At 40.3% G+C, this 21,981-nt stretch overlaps 1 protein-coding gene across 6 annotated transcripts in view; it reads left to right on the forward strand.

Moving 5' to 3' along the window:
• The first annotated feature begins 11,734 nt into the window (after positions 1-11,734).
• phf21ab (PHD finger protein 21Ab) overlaps positions 11,735-21,981 on the forward strand; it is a 43,571-nt gene continuing 33,324 nt past the window's right edge. For 4 of the 6 annotated variants that reach the window (XM_044192267.1, XM_044192263.1, XM_044192264.1 and 1 more), the window contains exons 1-2: positions 11,735-11,753; positions 19,443-19,482. In XM_044192267.1, coding sequence (XP_044048202.1) covers positions 11,741-11,753; positions 19,443-19,482 — 53 coding nt within the window. In that variant the 5' untranslated portion in view covers positions 11,735-11,740. Of the gene's footprint in view, positions 11,754-19,442; positions 19,483-21,981 lie in introns of those variants that run through there. The other 2 variants (XM_044192265.1, XM_044192266.1) reach the window with 1 other exon arrangement.

The following is a 21,981-nucleotide window of genomic DNA, read 5'->3' on the forward strand; positions in this document are numbered from 1 at the left end:
TGATCATATTGAACCAGACAGTAAATGTGCCGGAAAAGCAAAAATGATGAGCTAAAAGAGGCTAAAGAGCTCCGCTGCGAAGCATGTGATCATTCTTTATGGGTTCGTCAGTACAAGTGATTCATTATCAATATAAAAATATTAATTATTAAATCTTTACTGCTGAACTTTACTTACTGGACTGATGTCTCAAATAAGTCAGCATACTAATATTTCCACTGTGTGTGTGTGTGTGTGTGTGTGTGTGTGTGTGTATTTTCATCGACGTGTTGTTGCTGGTCACCCGGTTGGTACAGCTGTATGCTCAAGTTTTCCATAAAATAAAATACAAAAGTATATTTTCCAAGAGGAAATCACTGCTCCTGTAAGTTCTGATTGACACATATTTTAGAAAGTCGCCACCACTGTTCTGTATCACCATCCGTCACCACATTACAGCCCGATCAGCCTGCCGTGGGTTTTGGTACATTGCTGACAGACTGTCGAGGTCTGTGACTGTTGTGGTCTTTGGTCCACAGGTTAGTCCAAAGCGAGGGGTTAACTGTAAATGAATAAATGAATAAATCATAAATATGACATGAAACGTGTCCTCCAGGACACAGCTGGCCTCGTGCTCCATAATCACATCAGCCTGGTCGTCTTCAGGCTGACGGCCTCTCCGCTCGGCCTGCTGCTGCTGCTTAGTGGCTGCAGTAACTGGCCCGGAGCAACTCTCTCAGCGCACACAATCTGCAGGTTTCTGTAATTTCATTACTTTTCCCAGTGACACAGGCACATAATGCACTGCTGTTACAGCTTCGGTAAGTATATTACAGCTACTGACCTGGTGAAAACACACAAAATATTACCAGCAAGACGCTTCAACTGAATGAAACGCTGATGTGACGGATGTTTATTCCACTCTCTGCAGGAAGTCAGTCACTGCACATCAGGACCCTCATCAATGCAAAGCCGCACTGTGAGGGGGGGGGCTACGGAAACTCAGCAGGTACATTAAGGGGGGCGACGTGTAGCGACTTAGTTACCGCAGGAAACTCTGGTAAATAAAGATAGCTCAGGCTGCTCACTGACAGAACAGTAGATGTTTACCTCTGGTACACACCTGGAACTGCCTCTGATGTCAGGAGGGATGAAGGACGAAAGACGGGAATCTCGTTACTTTGAATTTACATCAGGTAAAAAATAAGAACACCACCTGAACCAGACGGAGAGTCTGCAGCCCTGCTAGCAGCTCTGTGACGCAGCGCTGCTTCGAGCTAAATGCTAACATCAGCATGCTAACACGCTCACAATGACAATGCTGATGTTCAGCAGGTATAATGTTCACCATCTTAGTTTAGTGTGTTAGCATGCTAACATTAGCTAATTAGCACTCACATCCTCTGACTTTCCATCTAGCGCCACCATCAGGTCGACATGTCGATGGCGTTCCCATCAGCCTCAGCTGCACTCTGTGTTTACTGCTAACTAGCTAATGTTAGCATGCTAACAGGCTAAGCTAAGATGGTGAACATGATACCTGCCGAACATCAGCATGTTAGCATCGTCACTGTGAGCGTGTCAGACCGTGAAGTGCTTTAAAAACAAGTGAATACGTTTTTAAATCAATATGAACTGACAGGAAACCAGTGTGAATACATTCTAATAATAAATAATAAATAAAACTTTATTTATAGAGCACTTATCAAAACAGAGTACAAAGTGCTTCACAACAGGAGAAATGAAACACCACAGTGAATGACGAAATATTAAGAAATAAAATACACAAAAGCAATAAAATAAACAGTTCAGGTAAAATCAGGATCTGCTTAAACGAAGACTCTGACTCAGACAGCCTGATGTCTTCGGGCAGGTTGTTCCAGAGCCTCGGGGCCCTGATGGCATTAAAATAGGAGCATTAAAATAATGATTCTCTGAATCAACTGGTTTATGGCTTTTTGGGTAGAACAGATCGATCATTGTAACAGCATTCAGATGATTAAAAGCAGATTTGGGGACATAAAGTTTAGTTCTGAGTCAAAGACGACACTGGCGTTTCTTGCCTGTGGGCTCGGACTAAATCCTGGAGAATTTAATTTAGTGGCCAGTTCCTCTCACTGAGCCTCTATAACTAATATTTCAGTTTTATCAGGATCGGGGCTACGCAGGACTGGATGTTGCAGATGTGGGGCGGAGCTGCAGTGGGAGCGGGCAGGTACAGAGGCTTCGCTTCCACCCCCGAATCACTGCCGCCCTCCCTTACATAAAGAGCGTTATGAAACACAGGCAACAGTCTGCTCTGGTTCATGCGGCCGTGAGTCACTTCCACCGAGGCCTGAGAAAGTAACAGCGGAGCTGCGGTTACGTCATCAGAGGATGGGCTGAGTTTCACACGCTGTGGCTCTGCAGAGTCCTCGAGTGCTGTGGGCCGATCTCTCGCTCACTTCAGAGTCATGACTTCTTCACTTTAGAGGAGCTTTTTGATTTTATACTACTTTATAAATGTTCATAATTAATGTATATTTGGTATTTAAATATATAAATGTTTCTTTTTATATGTTTATTTACAGTGTAAATGTACATTTTTGAGCGTTTGAGTCTTTAACCCAATCATCAGCAATACAACGTGCTGAGCACCCGTGAGGTCAAAGGTGCCGGTGTACTCCATCACAACGGTTTGTGGATGGGCAAATAGCTGAAGCCGCCCCCCCCCCCACACACACACACACACACACTTTCCAACGTCGGAGAAGGGGGGGCTGCTACCTGCAACACCTGAAACCAACAATCCTACAGTCGCGGCCACTTCACACAGCGACTGGCCGGCTGTATGAGACGTGTTCAGACCGACTTTAGCCCTCCGTGAAAGAAATGCAGCCTTAGTCATCTGAATGGAGCCGTCAAACTCATGGATCTGATACTCAGACTGGACTTCCTGGATTTCATTGTCCCACCGGTACAAACAACAACACCCCCCCCACTGTTGGTGGTTGGGCTGATTTCTGTCTGAATGTCCACTAACTCTCTCTTAAAAGCTTTCCACCACAGTTGTCGTCATTTCTTCAGACTCTGCTGCTGACATGAGGACGCATCGCAGAGAGCAGGATACGTGTGGTAGCCATGATGTGCACAAACACGCGTAGTTTAAAGCAAATACTGTCAGTATCAGTATACGACCACAACAAAGATTATATGAAATGTAACCTGGCTCCTGAATAATGTAACCACCATGCAGGTTTATGTTCTGGTAAGAAGCCCTGCAGAACGAGTTCGGGGGGGTCTCCTGTGATTTTAAAAAGTACAGAACTAAACTAAAACACATGGATCTCATGAAACAGACTCTGTCACCACAAGACTGCGTTTCACTGTGTTTCTGGAGAAAGTAAATAACGAAGAGTACGAAGAGTCTGCAGCCGTGCTAGCAGCTCTGTGAGGCTGCACTTAGACACAGCTAAATGCTAACATCAGCATGCTAACATGCTCACAGTGACAATGCTAACATGCTGATGTTCAGCAGGTATAATGTTCACCATCTTAGCTTAGCGTGTTAGCATGCTAACATTAGCTAGTCAGCAGTAAACACAGAGCGCAGCTGAGGCTGATGGGAGCGTCAGCAGCTCTGCAGGTGTTCGGTCAGAAACCAAAGTGTCGGACACGTTAACGTGTCGACCTGATGGTGGCGCTAGATGGAAAGTCAGAGGATCAGCAGAGTTATTACAGTTCATCCTGAGGGGAGCATGAACGATGAAGCACGTCTCATCGCAGTCCAGCAGCTGCTGAGACGCTTCAGTCTGGACCAACGTGACGGACAAACAAACAGACATTAACATCCACAGAGCCGCGCAGCTGCTAACATGGCTAATAAAAAGGTTACAGAAATACCCCCCCCCCCCGTCCTGTGCTGTGTGTCTTCTTTCTTTGTGTGCTGAGCCCCTAAACAAGATCTTGTGTCGATTTTCCTTTTACTTTGAAGCTTTTCCACTCTGTGTGTTTGAAGTCGGCAGCAGTTTCACCTCCAGCAGGACGAGTCTGCCGCAGCATGAAAGCCTCGCTGATTGGTTTAATGTGTTTCAGTTCAGATGCGATCTTACATCTGAGAAGAAGCTCCTGAGAGTAAAAAGCCAGATCTCCTCTTCAAAGGAGAGCAGACGCAACTTGAAAACTAATCAACACACAGATCTGAGGAGAGCGCGGGGACATTAACGTCGTTACGGGTCTCTAATGAGGCCAGGAAGTTATTATCCATCAGATGATGGATTCACTGCTCTCTGATTGGGTTAAAGGACCGGGCTCACATGACTCACCACGCACAGCTGTCAGTCACAGGACGGAGCGAGCTGATTGGTCCAGACTCAGCACTGCCTGGGGGAAGTTCCTTCCTGGGAAAAAAAAAAGAAGATTTAATGTAAAAGGAAGTATGTGACTGAAGTTTCTACCAACAAAAAGCCTCCAATGATCAGAAACACAAACATTTAGACCAGAGGCCGGTTTCTGACTCGGGACTTAGATCAAACTAATATTCAGACTTCAGGTAGACGTCTACATTGCGTCCCTTTAAAGGTCCAGCGTGGAGGGTTTAGTGGCATCTAGCGCTGAAACTGCAGTTTGCAACCATGTGAACACCGCTCGCCTCGCCCTCCCCTTCCAAGCGTGCAGGAGAAACTGCGGTGGCCACGAAACTCGTGAAAAACACCAAAGGCCCTCTCTAGAGCCGGTGTTTGGTTTGTCCGTTCTGGGCTACTGTAGAAACATGGCGGTGCAACATGGCGGCCTCCGTGGAAGGGGACCCGCTCCCTCTGTAGATATAAAGGCTGATTCTAAGGTAGCGAAAACACAACGATTCTTATTTTCAGGTGATTAAACACTGATGAAAACACACTTTATGAATATTATATTTCTGCCGACAGCTGCTCCTGAACGTGACACGCTGGAGCTTTAAAACAAATAACTAAAAGCCTGTTCAGCGCTGCAGAACAAGTGCTCAGAGACGGTTTACGGTAGAAGATGTGCAGTGACTCTGCGGTCCTGACGTCAGTGGTCCAGAGTTTATTCCACCACTGTGGATCCGGAGCAGAGAAGAGTCTGAGCGAGATGAGCGACTCAGGGTTTGACCACGGCCTGGAGGTAGGAAGGAGCCGTTCAGACCTTTTTGTCGTCAGTATTCGTCCGTACAGGTGCAGCTACACCTGCAGGAGAGACACACTGACCCCTCCCTTCTCCAGGTCAGCGCCATCACACCTGCAGCTCAGCACGTTTTCTGATGTGGGGAACAGGTTCGACCAAACCATTCCGATTCGTCGGTTTTATTTCGTCATTAGAGGACGCTGGGAGACGGACTGCTGCTGACAAAGTAGATGTGTTAATAAAACTGCTCAGAAATGTACTTATTTCTCATTTCATAACTCAAACTGCGACCCAGACAGAGATGATCTCCTGACCCCGGGAGGGCCACCACTCCAGGTGACAACGCCTGCACACCAGGCCGGTGTCCAGACCGCGATCCTACGCCTATATGAACTAGTTTAACTTTTAGAAAGCACTCTAAATATCGCCTGGTTGGAGTCCAGCTGGGGATTCTCCCCCACTTTTCCTGCCTGTCTTTGCTGTCAGCTATCAGATAAAGGCAGATGGTGGATTGGTAGGTACGTAGCTTACTGCAACGCTGGTTCCTTGTCAGCTGAGCTCAACACCTTCCTCAGCACCACCTGTCATGCTCCAAATGTGTTCCTGTGAATGGGGTTTTTAAACTGCATGTGTCAATTATTTATCCATTACTTTATTTAGATATTTCAACTCAGACGATGTCAGTCGCAGCACGTTAAGGTGACTCGGGTTGGCGGAGGTGTGTGAAAATAAATACACTAAAGATCAACGTTAATACAGTTTGTTTGAAAGTGTTTATTTTCACACTAAACTCGAATGTGTGGGCGTATTTTGCCCACATGTACATGGTGCAGGAAGCACTCAGAGCTTTTACTTCAGTAAAAGTAGCAAAACCACAGTGTAGAAATACTCGTGTTAAAAGTCATGTGTTAAAAAGGTACAAAAGTATTAGCATCAAAATATACTTAAATTAAAATTTAAAGCACTCATTTCAGAATAATATATATTATATTATTATTATCACTTTCGTGCTGCAGCTGGTGAAGGTGGAGCTGATTTTAATGACTTTATATTCTGCTCGGCAGCTTGTAACAATACATTTTTATCTTATTGTATCTTAACCTTTTAATAACAATACATTCTTTTTGATTTACATTTTATATCAGTTATCCGTGTCTGCAAACTAACAAGTTACTAAAGTTATAAAATAAATGTAACAAGTAGGCCACAACAGTTCCCTCTGACCGGTAGTTGAAGTATAAAGTAAAATGGAAATACTCAAGTACAGTACAAGTACCTCAAAACTGTACTTAAGTACAGTACTTGGTTACTTTCCTCTGCATGTACCCCTGTTTGGGAAACACTGCACTACACGAACAGAAAGGATTCTAACGTTTAATAGCAATAACAGTAATGATTAATGATCAGCAGCAGCGATCAGCAGAGACGTTATAATCTCTGCAGCATGTTGCAATGAGCAGCAGATGAGTTTGCATGTGAAGGGCCGATCTGTTCACCTGTACTGTATCTCCCTCTACTGGCTCCTTTCAGCCACTGTGTCCAACAACAGAAAAAGCTTCAGACCACAAAGCCACCGACTTTAAAGCACAATCAATACACAATCATTGTTTCAGGAATTAATTTTGATGTTAAATCTGCCACCGTCATCGCTGGAAGCTGAGTATATGTACGTACGTGTATGTGTGTGTGTGTGTGTGTGTGTGTGTATGAGCTGTGTGGGAACGGAAAGATTGGCAGGTAGCAACAGTAACTAAGGGGGGCGGGGCTTAGCTGCACAGGAGAGTGAGGGAGCTGTCAATCAAACGCAGTCCTGAGACAAGGTCCAAGCAGGTGACACAAGTGGAAACACCTGTGTGGGGGACTGTAACTGATGAATCTGATATCACACGTGTCGTCATATGTGTAACTGTGTTTTTGTGCTGAAACCAGGATCTGGATCTGACTGCAGCAGCATCTCTGCTACCCGACTCGGACCTCGTATGTAGAGGACAACAGTACTTTTTATTTTCTCTATGACAAATGAATTCACGTTGTCTCTCTGCCCACGACACTCCTCACATTTCCGATCGTGTAGTTTGAACCAGCGGTGACACAGAAATCATCTGAATTCTTATGATTTACAACGACATCACTGTGGTGAGAATATACAGAATATTTATGTCCAGACATTCATACAGTGGTGGGAAGTAACTAAGTACATTTACTCAAGTACTGTACTATTGTGAGGTACTTGTACTTTACTTTGGTATTTACATTTTATGCTGTCATGATTTGAGGGTTTATGTATAGTATTTCCTGTTTTATTTTGAAATTCTCTTTCCCCCTCATGTGTCTGGTAGTTTCGCTTCCTGTCTTTGTGCCAGTTGTGATTGTTTGCTCCGCCCTGATGAGTCTCACCTGTGTCTCGTTGTCTCCCTTCACCTGAGTGTATTTAGTCCGTGTGCTTGCCTTGTCTCTTTGGACCTCGTGTGAAGCGTCCCAGTGTTTTGGGCTCCTGGTGGGTTCGAGCATGGGGGGGGGGTTTCCTGGATTTGCCCGTTGTTTGGACTTTTCTGCCTTCCTTTGGATTTGTTTACCTGTTAGGTAAACAAATTTGACTTTTACCTGCCTCACCATCCGTAAGCATTGTACCTTTTGTTCAATAAATATCACTCAACTGCTCAGCGCTGCTCCTGTGTCTGCATTTGGGTCCTACTCCTGGTTCCCGGCTTGATGTACACGCAACATTATGCTACTTTACACTTCGACCCCACTACAGTTTGGAAGCCTCTATTGAGCTTTTTACTTACTACGTTTATTTGACAACATTAGTTACTTTTGCAGATTCAGATTATTAAAATATAATTAACAAATAAATGATCGTGTATTATTCTAGAAGAAGCTGCCCGGCAGAATATAAAGTCATTAAAATCAGCTCCACCTTCACCAGCTGCAACATGAAAGTGATGAACACATTAATGCATCAATAACTATAATGCTGAAAGAAGTCTGAATATTATCTGAATATTGTACAATTTTTATTATTTTTGTCGGGGTTTTTTTAATATCATGATTTACAACAAACGTGGTTTTAAGGAATTCATGTTCCACATTCAGATTTGATTAGAACTGAAGATGGAGCTTTAATACCTTTTCTAGTTTTCTGAATATGTTTCTAAAGCATCGAACAGGAGGAGAAAATAAGTTGATAGATAAAAATCCTCGTATTCTACTATATCGATTGCCGACTATTGATGAACTGAGTCAGATACACTGTGTGGACTGACGCAGAAATGTAGGTTTTGTTTGTTTGGGTTATTTTTATATATTAGTATATAATTATACCTATTTGTGAGGCTGTACGTATTTTTACTTATTTTCCATAGCTGGCGATCTCCTGGGAAGTGATGTGTGTGTATGTCGTTGATTAATGTATCTGAATAAAAGGGATGGATCATACCAGACACACAAATAAAACCATTCGTTCATTCATTCATATGGACTGTGGAGTAAAATAATGAACGCAGCGTGACGTGTTGAAGCCTGATTCCTGATCCAGCAGGTTGTTTCCCTTCATGGAGCCGGATCAATGCACTCACTGTATTTGACAATAAAACAGAGAAATAAATACATGATGTCATTCTGTTGTTTTAGTCTTTTCTGTACGACATCTACTTCCTGTCCTGGGAGATGGATCCCTCGTCTGCTGCTCTCGCTGACGTTTCCTCCTTTCTGTTACTGGACTTTTCCCTGCGTTTGTCCGACGGCTTCAGTTACTTCACAGATCAGTGTTTCATCCCCTTCCTGTCCGGTGGAAACCTCGTATCTCCAGGTGTCTGTGACGAGCTGAAGGATGAAGAGTTTCCTTCACGTGCTGAGGAAACTCTCCTCCTCCTGAAGCTGAATAAACTCTTTAACCCCCCCTCGGATCAGCTGGGAAACGCATCGTCACAGAGCTGAAAACAGGCTGTTTCTCTGAGCTCAGGAAGACTTTGTAGAGATACGTGGTTCTCACAGGACGGCGACGCCGCAAACACGTGATGACCTTATAGACCATGATGCATTGCTGCAGATTAAACTGCCCAACAGCATATAAAGCAGTTAAAATGAGCTCGACCTGAAACATCTGCAGCAGTAAAATGCAACACACACATGAATGCAGCAGGAATATGAATCCAGAAACATCAGATATAATAAACACTGACAGGAAGCGTTTTACTGCACAGGGACGACTTTAAGTAACTTTAGCTGATTATACTTTTACTGCAGTGAGGTTTTAAATGCAGGACTGTTACTTGCAGTTGAATGTGGTATTAGTACTTTTACTGCAGTAACGGATGTGAGCACTTCTTCCACCGCTGTTTTTTGGGGAGGTTTTTCTCATTTGAATCGAAGGTCTACGGACAGGAAGTCATGCTGCAGCCTACAGACTGTAAAACCCTTTGATGCGCGTTTGATTTGTGACTTTATCAATAAAGCTGACTTGACTGTTCGCTCGGTCCTCACATACAGGTAAAAACACTAAAGCTAAAAGCTTCTCGTCAGAGGAAAGAGGGAGATGACGGATCTCCAAGTCAGGCAGGACAGGCAAAACAAGACAAACTCGTTCAATGCAGTATAACTTTATTGATCCCTGTAGAAACAGACGGACACACACACACACAGCTGAGCCTGCTGGTCGCTTTAAGCAGCATCTTTTTAAAAAAGGATTCATTATCAGTTTCTGAGGTTCCTCGTTGTGTTCGTCTCCTTTAACTGTTTTCGTGCTTCAGTGGTTCCTTTAACGTCTTAAACTCTTGGTTTTCCCCTTAAAGTTTCCCATTTCTGCCTTTAAAAATCCATTTATTCCCATTTACCCCACAAAACACATATTTCCCCAAAAGCATCTTTGGAAACTCTGGTATCTCCAGCTGAACTTAGGTCACCTGTGTTTGAAGAGACTAAAGAGGTGAAAGTCTGTTTCTGTTTGTCTAAATGTAGTTTTTTAGTATCTTCCTTCTCCGTGTAAGAAGCTCTTTGTTAACGCTGCTGCTACAGTTGTGTTGTGAAAATAAAGTTGCTTTTGTCCTCGATAAAATGATCTCAGTTATCAAAGCTGAAAGTGACACAATGACCAGAAGCTCCAGTGAACCCAGGAGGCAGCGGCGGCCCGGCCCGGGCGCCGAGGAACGCTAAACTCCTGCTTTGTACTGAGAGTACGAGCAGTTGGGATGTCCTGGCGGTCGAGCGGTGAACCCAGTTTGAGTCCAGCTGGGGACAATCTGCTGCATGTCGGTCCCCGCCTCTCTCGCTCCTCTCACTTCCTGTCGTCTTTCATCCAGAAAGGCAAAAGGAATACTTAAAAAAAAAAGAAAGTGCAGCAGCTTGATAAACGTCATAGTGTCACCTCCTTCATCAGTGAAGGAGTCAAACTCACATGTCCACTCACCTGTGGGGTAGAGATAAATGGGTTAAAATAACTGGAATACCTTCCCAAATAAAATACATGATTATTTATGTATATATGTGCAATATTCTGTGTATTACTGCTGTGCAATATTCAGTTTTCCCATGTTAGTTTTTCCTATTTATTGATATTATTCATACCTCCATTACTGCTGTGCAATATCTTAATAATCTCAATAAGCTGCACTTAACTCGACAGTACATGCACCACTGCTTATTACTTATATTATTACATTGTATTATTATACTGTATTATCATCATCAGCCGGTAAACCCACCTGGTACTTCATTTATTTTCTGTTTTTATAGTTTTTATAGTGTATTGTATTGTTTGCTTTTTTTGCAATAAAGTGTTTCTGGTTCTGGTTCTGGTTCTAAGTTCTCACATGGTGGCAGATCGCCGGAGTGGCCAGCAGGGGGCCCCAGCTGCGGGGCTGCACAGAAGCAGCTGGATCAGTCAGCTCCTGCTCAGGGTCTGTTAAGTTTGGACTAATGCTAACAGAGCTAGCTCAGTAGCCTTGTTGTTTAAAGCTGCACTAATCAATATTTATATATTAACAGCGGATCAAATGACTGTGTGTAATATAGAAAGTGTTGGGTGATTAGACAAACACAAAGACTACCACATCACAACTATACATACATATATATATATATGTATGTATATATATATATATATATATATATATATATATATATATATATATATATATATATATATATATATGTTATCAGATGTTTTTAATCATAAAATGTTGTAACATGTTTGTTTATTTCATTGACATATCGACAATCATTACTAATATTTGTATTATATGTACACAGCAGTCTAAAGTAGCACAAAGTGGAAATACTCAAGTAAAGTAGCTGAAAGTAATTCCTCTGTGTCTTTTTGCTGTTTGCTCTCGTGAGTTTAAATAACACATTTGACTTGTACTTAGTTACATTCCTCCACTGCTGGATTTATTGATAAGCTAGACACCGAGGCAGCGATGAAAAGGCCGCGCCACCTGTCTCCTCCTCCTCCTCCTCCTCCTCCTCCACCTCCTCCTCCTCAAAGTGCAACAGTGCGGCAGCTCCAGCAGCGAGCAGCCGAACATGGGGCCTGAGCAGCGGCAGGCTGAGGTCAGACGGCCCGGTCCTGGATCCGGATCCATGAAGCCGAAGCAGAGAAGAAACATACACAACCTTTGATATTGCTCCGCTGAGTTGCATGGAGTGTGTGTGTGAGTGTGTGTGTGTGTGTGTGTGTGTGTGTGCCGACTTTCTCTCCATAGAGTTTCACTGAGTTTACATCCGGGTTTTTTCCCTAGGCAATGGGAGTCGCAGCACCTCCGTTCCTTAGGCAAAGTGAAATAAATTCGCCGCACCGACACAAAAAGCAGTCCGCTTTTCGAACACCTTTTCTCCGCGTCTCGCGTCGCTGATCGGTCCGATTTAACGAACTTTAACAACAACACGTGCAAATATCAAACGCTTTGTCGCGGATAAACGAGCGTCAGTTGGACGTGGAAGTAGTTTTTGTGCCCCTTCCTCCAGCTCCGGAGCGCAGGGATCTGTGCTGTGCTGAGGCTGAGCTGAATGAGATTGAAGAAGAGTTCTTCTTGTTTTGTAGCTTCAGTTTCTCTGTTTTTACACAAATTTACTAAAACTAAATATAAAATACAGCAACAAAATAAAAGCTCTGCGGGAAGGAGTCAGCCGGACTGTTTATACGCTGTTATTCCATCGCGGATCGGCTTCTTATAGATATATATTTAATTAATCTAGAGGAGGACTGCTGCTGAGTAAGTGCACATTGGGGCTTTTTTTAATTTCATAACTTTAATTTTCTCTGTTGTCAAACTTCACCTGCGTGCAGCTCTCCGCCTGCATCCGTGTGTCTGCGCGTGTTTGCGGGCAGGTGTGAGAGCTGGCGGCCGGTGTTCAGCTGCGTTCAGCGGTGTTTGCTCTGTGTTTCTGTGTGTTTTAGCTGTGTGTGTTTCTTATTCTAGGAGTTGATATTCTGGAGGACAAGGGGCCGAGATAACTTAGACCCACCGACGCCTCGCTCGGTGTCACAATTTAGAAAGATGGCGTCTTTTGGGGACTACTCCTGTGCGGATTTCTTTATTTCCACTGTGTTTCTCCTCCCCGGCGCCGCCGACGACGCTATAATGTGTGTTTGATGTAAGTTATCAGCGTGGCTGCTCGCGTTAGCCGGAGCAGCTAGCAGCGGGGTTAGCATTAGCGGCTACAGCTAACGTTATCCACTTGTTCTCGGTAACGTCTCGCAGCCTCAGACGGAGCAATGTCGGACGCGTGAGGGTCGCTTTGGATGATTTTACCAACGCCGAAAAACACTTTAAGACCCCGACGATCCCGAGAAACAGAAGAGTTCACCGTGGTGTGTGTGTGTGTGTGTGGGGGAGGAGGAGGAGGTGGAGGGGGGGGGACGAACCGAGGCAGCTCCGGTGCATTTATAAGGGGAGGTTCAGACGGCCATAGCGGGGTAATAAGAAGGTTATAAAACATTTATTTCACCGCCGAAACAAAACAAAAAACCCCCACTTTTCAGTATTTAAACTCCCGCAGCTGAAGCAGTTGGCGGCTCTCGCCGCGAAACCCCTCCATTTTAGCTTCATTTCTTCGCTTTTCGGGGCCTGTGCAGCGGCATGTGATGCCGATGGAAGTTTATCCAGACAACTTCGCGTCCCACCCGGGGAGCAATCGCTCCGATCAACCGGCGGCGGCTGCACACCGCGGGCCGCGGACGGTACGGAGACACTGCTGCTTTTTAAAAGAGCAGATCTGTTTTAATAAGATTCGCCAGATCAACTCTAAAAGCGTCGTTTTCATCGGCGACACATGGAGTTAGTCATAGAGGTCAGGCTCATGATATAACCTGGCAGGATCTCTCTCTGTTTACACACGACTGCAGTTTCATTTGCTTTCTCTTTCTCTTAGCTGGGAAGTACTTTTTGAGGTACTTGTACTTTACTTGAGTATTTCCATTTTCTGCTACTTAATACTTCCACTACCTTTAAGTGAAAATATTGTACTTTTTTTCAAAACATTTATTTGACTAGTTACTAAGATACAAACATATAATAAACTTAGAAAATACAACATCTCATTAAAGATTGAACCAGTGGTTTCCAACCTTCCTGTCTTGTGAGCTCTTTTATAAAATCAGTGTGTAGTTGTGTCTCCTTCTTGTTTTTTAGATGCTTTTAAGTTATCAGTTGCATCAGAGAGACATTTATTCTCTAAACTTCTCACATGGTTTCATTTCAATGACTGGCCAAATGATCAAATATTTCACTAAAAAACTAACATTTGAGAAAAGTCCGGAAACAACAACAGGTTTCTGTATCAGAACTGTTTTTCCTTCTTTCCTCTCCCATCAATCATCTCACGGCCCCTCAGGTTTACCTGGTGACCCTTTGGAGGAACCGACCCCTAGGTTGGGAACCACTGGACTAAACTAGCTAACTGTATATAAAGCAGTTAAAACTAGCTAACTGTATATAAACTAGTTAAAAGTAGCTAACTATATAAACTAGTTCAAACTAGCTAACTGTGTATAAAGCAGTTAAAACTAGCTAACCGTATATAAAGTCGTTAAAACTAGCTAGCAGTATATAAAGTAGTTAAAATTAGCTAGCAGTATATAAAGCAGTTAAAACTAGCTAACTGTATATAAAGTAGTTAAAACTAGCTAACTGTATATAAAGTAGTTAAAACTAGCTATCTGTATATAAACTAGTTATAAGTAGCTAACTATATAAACTAGTTAAAAGTAGCTAACCGTATATAAAGCAGTTAAACTAGCTAACTGTATATAAACTAGTTAAAACTAGCTAACTGTCTATAAAGTAGTTAAAACTAGTTAACTGTATAAACTAGTTAAAACTAGCTAACTTTATATAAAGTTGTTGAAACTAGCTAACTGTATATAAAGAAGTTAAAACTAGCTAACTGTATATAAAGTAGTTAAAACTAGTTAACTGTATAAACTAGTTAAAACTAGCTAACTTTATATAAAGTAGTTGAAACTAGCTAACTGTATATAAAGTAGTTAAAACTAGCTAACTGTATATAAAGCAGTTAAAACTAGCTAACTGTATATAAAGCAGTTAACTAGTTTTAACTACTTTATATACAGTTAGCTAGTTTAACAGTATATAAAGTAGTTAAAACTAGCTAACTGTATATAAAGCAGTTAAAACTAGCTAACTTTATATAAACTAGTTAAAACTAGCTAACTGTATATAAAGTAGTTAAAACTAGCTAACTATATAAACTAGTTAAAACTAGCTAACTGTATATAAAGCAGTTAAAACTAGCTAACTATATAAACTAGTTAAAACTAGCTAACTGTATATAAAGCAGTTAAAACTAGCTAACTATATAAACTAGTTAAAACTAGCTAACTGTATATAAAGCAGTTAACTAGTTTTAACTACTTTATATACAGTTAGCTAGTTTAACAGTATATAAAGTAGTTAAAACTAGCTAACTGTATATAAAGTAGTTAAAACTAGTTAACTGTATAAACTAGTTAAAACTAGCTAACTTTATATAAAGTAGTTGAAACTAGCTAACTGTATATAAAGTAGTTAAAACTAGTTAACAGTATTTAAAGTAGTTAAAACTAGCTAACTGTGTGTAAAGCAGTTAAACTAGCTAACTGTATATAAAGTAGTTAAAACTAGCTAACTATATAAACTAGTTAAAACTAGCTAACTGTATATAATCAGAATCAGAATCAGAAATACTCAGAATCAGAAATACTATATATATATAAAGCAGTTAACTAGTTTTAACTACTTTATATACAGTTAGCTAGTTTAACAGTATATAAAGTAGTTAAAATTAGCTAACTGTATATAAAGTAGTTGAAACTAGCTAACTATATAAAGCAGTTAAAACTAGCTAACTGTATATAAAGCAGTTAAAACTAGCTAACTATATAAACTAGTTAAAACTAGCTAACTGTATATAAAGCAGTTAAAACTAGCTAACTATATAAACTAGTTAAAACTAGCTAACTGTATATAAAGCAGTTAAAACTAGCTAACTATATAAACTAGTTAAAACTAGCTAACTATATAAACTAGTTAAAACTAGCTAACTGTATATAAAGCAGTTAAAACTAGCTAACTATATAAACTAGTTAAAACTAGCTAACTTTATATAAAGCAGTTAAAACTAGCTAACTGTATATAAAGCAGTTCAAACTAGCTAACTATATAAACTAGTTAAAACTAGCTAACTGTATATAAAGCGGTTAAAACTAGCTAACTATATAAACTAGTTAAAACTAGCTAACTGTATATAAAGCAGTTAAAACTAGCTAACTATATAAACTAGTTAAAACTAGCTAACTGTATATAAAGCAGTTAAAACTAGCTAACTGTATATAAAGCAGTTCAAACTAGCTAACTATATAAACTAGTTAAAACTAGCTAACTGTATATAAAGCGGTTAAAACTAGCTAACTATATAAACTAGTTAAAACTAGCTAACTGTATATAAAGCAGTTAAAACTAGCTAACTATATAAACTAGTTAAAACTAGCTAACTGTATATAAAACAGTTAAAACTAGCTAACTGTATATAAAGCAGTTAAAACTAGCTAACTGTATATAAAGCGGTTAAAACTAGCTAACTATATAAACTAGTTAAAACTAGCTAACTGTATATAAAGCAGTTAAAACTAGCTAACTATATAAACTAGTTAAAACTAGCTAACTGTATATAAAACAGTTAAAACTAGCTAACTGTATATAAAGCAGTTAAAACTAGCTAACTGTATATAAAGCGGTTAAAACTAGCTAACTGTATATAAAGCGGTTAAAACTAGCTAACTATATAAACTAGTTAAAACTAGCTAACTATATAAACTAGTTAAAACTAGCTAACTGTATATAAAACAGTTAAAACTAGCTAACAGTATATAAAGCAGTTAAAACTAGCTAACTGTATATAAAACGGTTAAAACTAGCTAACTGTATATAAAGCGGTTAAAACTAGCTAACTGTATATAAAGCGGTTAAAACTAGCTAACTATATAAACTAGTTAAAACTAGCTAACTATATAAACTAGTTAAAACTAGCTAACTGTATATAAAGCAGTTAAAACTAGCTAACAGTATATAAAACAGTTAAAACTAGCTAACTGTATATAAAGCGGTTAAAACTAGCTAACTGTATATAAAGCGGTTAAAACTAGCTAACTATATAAACTAGTTAAAACTAGCTAACTATATAAACTAGTTAAAACTAGCTAACTGTATATAAAACAGTTAAAACTAGCTAACTGTATATAAAGCAGTTAAAACTAGCTCCAGAGCAGCTCCAACAGTAAAATGCTGCTCTAACGTTGATGCTTCAGTATTAATAATCTAATAATGTCAGACAGAATCAGTCACAGGAGACATTTTACTGCACTTTAACCACGTGAAGCTGATAATACTTGTGTACTTTTACAGCTGATACTTTCACTGTACATTATTAACACATAAAATGTCCTTATATCTGCGTGCAACTACATTATATTGTGTTATAAACCAAATGATATTATCAAACGTTTACATGCTGCTTCTAAATGCTGAATCGGGGTGTAAAAGTAAAGTGTTAACAGACAGTTAGTTAGTTAGCAGGAAGTCAGCAGCAGCAGCTGAACTGGAAGAATCTACTCACGCATCAAAAGAGTAAAAGCATGAAGAATTACTTTGGCGGTGCAAACTACTTCATGGTAGTTTTAACTACTGTTAAGGATCAGATTTTATGAGCTTATTATACTTTAAAATAAGCAAAGTACTAATATTTCCAATACTAATATTGCAGTAAAAAGTGCAACATTTATATTAAAGTAAAGTGGAGTAAAAGTATGAAGTTTCGCAAAATGGAAATGTGCAATTAAAGTGCCGCTATGCTGAAATACGACCGCGGTGCAGTACTTTCCACCTGTGGATACACAGTACAAGACGGTGGTAGGCAAATAGTGGCCCGTGGGGCAAATTTGGCCCTCCGACAAAAATATTTGGCCCCCCGATGAAAGCTGAAGTCTTCACTTTCATAGTTTACATGAAGACATTTCCACGATCTTTCACGGCAGGCCAAAATAAAACTCTGCTGTTGTCGGATTTAAATAATTTAAGCTAGTCGACTTAATATTTTTGAACCGGGACCTTCAGTATTTGGATCAAGTAGCTCATGAAAAATAAGGTGTGAGAGATTTAGTATCAGATACATATTTATCAACACTGAGGTAAATGTAAGTATCGGATTCGACTCAGTATTAAGGGATCAGAATCGGGGACCGGGATGTCCCTACAGATAACGCTGTAAATCAAATAATGAGCTGCTAACTTCTAATAATAGTCGGTGCGTCCGCGTGACGAGGAACGCCACTTGGTAAACTGAACACGGGTAAATAATAATATTTGTCCCGTTTGACCGTAACAGAGTTGCGTCATTAACAGGACTTTGATTCGACTAAAAATGACGCAGGCGTGCGAGTAACCAGTCGGTTACGTCTCTGGCCTCACAGTGCAACGAGCTGCTGTTTCTCACCTGCTGGTGGGAATTCTGCCCTCAGAGGCAGTTTTGTAAATCAGCGTTACTCTTAAAAACAACTTTAAGCCCGCGAGGGTTAAAAGAGGAGTTAGACAGGAAGCCGTTTCCGTCCACTGGATCGTATTTGTTCTCAAATAACAGGAATGTTTTAGAACAGTTGTGAATCACGGAGGGATGCGTTACGTTCAAACGCAGGCGGACTTTGAAAACAGTTTGGGTTGTTAGTAAGTGTTAAGTGATGGAAGGGATTTGAATATACTGTGAAAGATTGGTGTGAATAATGAGGTGGAAAGACAGAACTGAGACATTTTCAACCTTTTCAGATAGAAGAGTTCATCTGCTAAAGAATATTGTGAAAAGATGTTTGATATTTGACATATTTGATATTTCTCTTGCAGTTTCTGTATCGACTGAGAGTAACTATATATTTTGTAAATGGTATTTTTGAAGAAAAGTATTATTGTAATGTTTTGTATCCTCACTAAAACTCGCTTAATATATCACCAACACAGTACCTGGATACCGTTACTCAGAACCAACAGGTTAAACTTAACGATCTGTCACTGATCGTTAATAACGTGATTCCCATCGTTTAGTAAAACTAGTTTGAAGGTCAAACCTACGTCGTGTCCAGTACTGAGTCAAAATAAATATATTTTAGTCAAAATATCATTAACGGGTCGGCGCTGTATTGACCCAGACTGGGTACACTTTTAACCCAGTGATTTTTAGCGTGTAGGCTGTGATTGATTGGTCACATGACAGATCAATGAGTTGCACGTATGGAAACAGGAAAGGTGAAGGCGAGGTGGCCGAGCACGTTTGGTGTGCTGGAGGCGAGGTGTGCGCGCGCTTTTAATCTTAAAATAGAAACAAAACAAAACGTCCTGTATTGAAAACATACTTTACAGGTGTTCACCACACCTGTAAAGTATGTCACGCGTCCGTCTGTGCGTCCTCTGACGAGTGAAACGCCGCGTCAGGCGTTTGGTGGCGATCCCGAGTGGACAGGAATCGTCTCCGAGTCGCACCGCCTTCGGCTGAGTCGATTCTGCAGGATCAGATGAACTTTATTGATCCCACACAGGGAAGCTCGTGTGTCCGTAGAAGAAGTGGCAACACGGTCACGTTATGAAGTAAAACAACAATCATTCTGACGTGAATTCGTAGAAAAGTCACGCTTTCATTAGCCGGCAGTCGTTTTCTTTATTGATTAATCTGCTGATTATTTTCTCCATTTACTGGTTTGTCTAGAAAATGTAAAGAAAGTAAAATCAGAGTTTGATATTAGTTATGGATTGATTGTCACAGCTGAGTTAGTAACAGTGTGTGTTTGTTATGTGTTACAGGGCAGCACAGAGGGGTGGAGTCCAGTCCCACAGCCAGGTGGTGAGTCACCTGATCTATTAAGACAATAACATCAGTGAATTAAAGTTACGTGTAACTTCGATCATAATAATAATTTAGCGGTAATCAAATTTAATACAGCCGGTTTTATATTAAGTTACATTTGAGCTGTTTTAGTTTGATAATTATGAAGTTGTTGGTGTTTAATAAGATGCTCTAAGTATAAAATAATCACAGCACGTCGTTTAATAATAAAGTTATAATCTATTTCACAGTAAGGTCACAGTTAAGCATTTTAAACCTTTTCAGTTAAACAACGTTTTAAGGTCAAATGTGTAAAAGTTAAGTTTACCTCTTCCTGTTATAGTTTAATAATAATAATGACGTTACTTTCGACCCATTTTACGTATTAACACGTTAGTAAAGACACAAACGTTGCATATGATGTGTGTAATTTAATTACCGCGTACAGATACATTTACACTGTGTAACGTCAGTAATAATGAAGTAATGGAACAATAAATATTAGAAATATCGATCCACTGAACGCTAATTGTATTTTAAAGACTCGTGTAACTAGTTTCATTTAGTAATAAAAGTTTATAATCTTTAAGATAAACAGTGTAATGTCAGAAATAAAGTAAAGTAATGGAACAATAATAAAGCAAAGCCCATTTAAATCTGTTTGTTTGGTTTTTATTATATTTATGTTATTATTGGTTCTTATTAACAGAAACAGAAACTTTATTTAGACACGGTCCGCTAACATAATCAGATATATTCAGTTAACTTTCAGTAACAGTAAGTTTCATTTCCTGTGTTTTAAAAATGAAGTAATAGTTTGATAACTGTGTAATGAAGTCACAGCTGTCCTGTGTTTACCTGTTTAGTTTAATAATACAACATGCAGTCTGTTTATAGCTTTATTATAATAAAAAGGCTTTGTGTTCACAGTTTAGTAAAGTTACATATACAGTTGTATGCAAAAGTTTAGGAACCCCTGACAATTTCCATGATTTTCATTTATAAATATTTGGGTGTTTGGATCAGCAATTTCATTTTGATCTATCAAATAACTGAAGGACACAGTAATATTTCAGTAGTGAAATGAGGTTTATCGGATTAACAGAAAATGTGCAATATGCATCAAAACGAAATTAGACAGGTGCATAAATTTGGGCACCCTTGTCATTTTGTTGATTTGAATACCTGTAACTACTTAGCACTGATTAATTGGAACACACAGTTGGTTTGGTGAGCTCATTAAGCCTTGAACTTCATAGACAGGTGCATCCAATCATGAGAAAAGGTATTTAAGGCGGCCAATTGAAAGTTGTTGTTCTCTTTGACTCTCCTCTGAAGAGTGGCAACATGGGGGCCTCAAAACAACTCTCAAATGACCTGAAAAAAACGATTGTTCCACATTATGGTTTAGGGGGAGGCTACAAAAAGTTATCGCAGAAATATAAGCTGTCAGCGTCCACTGTGAGGAACATAGTGAGGAAATGGAGGACCACAGGCACAGTTCTTGTTAAGGCCAGAAGTGGCAGGCCACATAAAATATTGGAGAGGCAAAGGCGAAGGATGGTGAGAACGGTCAAAAACAGCCCACAGACCACCTCCAAAGACCTACAACATCAACTTGCTGCAGATGGTGTCACTGTGCATCGTTCAACAACTCAGCGCACTTTGCACAAGGAGAAGCTGTATGGGAGAGTGATGCGAAAGAAGCCTTTTCTGCACACACGCCACAAACGGAGTCGCTTGAGGTATGCAAACACACATTTGGACGAGCCAGCTTCATTTTGGAATAAGGTGCTGTGGACTGATGAAACAAAGATTGAGTTATTTGGTCATAACAAGGGGCGTTATGCATGAAAAACACTTGCTACCCACAGTAAAATTTGGTGGAGGTCCCATCATGCTGTGGGGTTGTGTGGCCAGTGCCGGTACTGGGAATCTGGTTAAAGTTGAGGGTCGCATGGATTCCACTCAATATCAGCAGATTCTTGAGAATAATGTTGAGGAATCAGTCACAAAGTTGAAGTTACGCCGGGGCTGGATATTTCAACAAGACAACGACCCAAAACACTGCTCAAAATCTCCTCTGGCCGTTATGCAGAGGAACAAGTACAATGTTCTGGAATGGCCATCCCAGTCCCCAGACCTGAATATCACTGAACATCTGCGGGGTGATTTGAAGCGGGCTGTCCATGCTCGGCAACCATCAAACCTAACTGAACTGGAGATGTTTTGTAAGGAGGAATGGTCCAAAATACATTCATCCAGAATCCAGACACTCATTACAGGCTATAGGAAGCGTCTAGAGGCTGTTATTTCTGCTAAAGGAGGCTCTACTAAATATTGATGGGATTTTTCTGTTGGGGTGCCCAAATTTATGCACCTGTCTAATTTCGTTTTGATGCATATTGCACATTTTCTGTTAATCCAGTAAATCTCATTTCACTACTGAAATATTACTGTGTCCTTCAGTTATTTGATAGATCAAAATGAAATTGCTGATTCAAACACCCAAATATT

Source organism: Siniperca chuatsi, linkage group LG4, assembly GCF_020085105.1.
Source record: "Siniperca chuatsi isolate FFG_IHB_CAS linkage group LG4, ASM2008510v1, whole genome shotgun sequence".
Taxonomy (NCBI): domain Eukaryota; kingdom Metazoa; phylum Chordata; class Actinopteri; order Centrarchiformes; family Sinipercidae; genus Siniperca; species Siniperca chuatsi.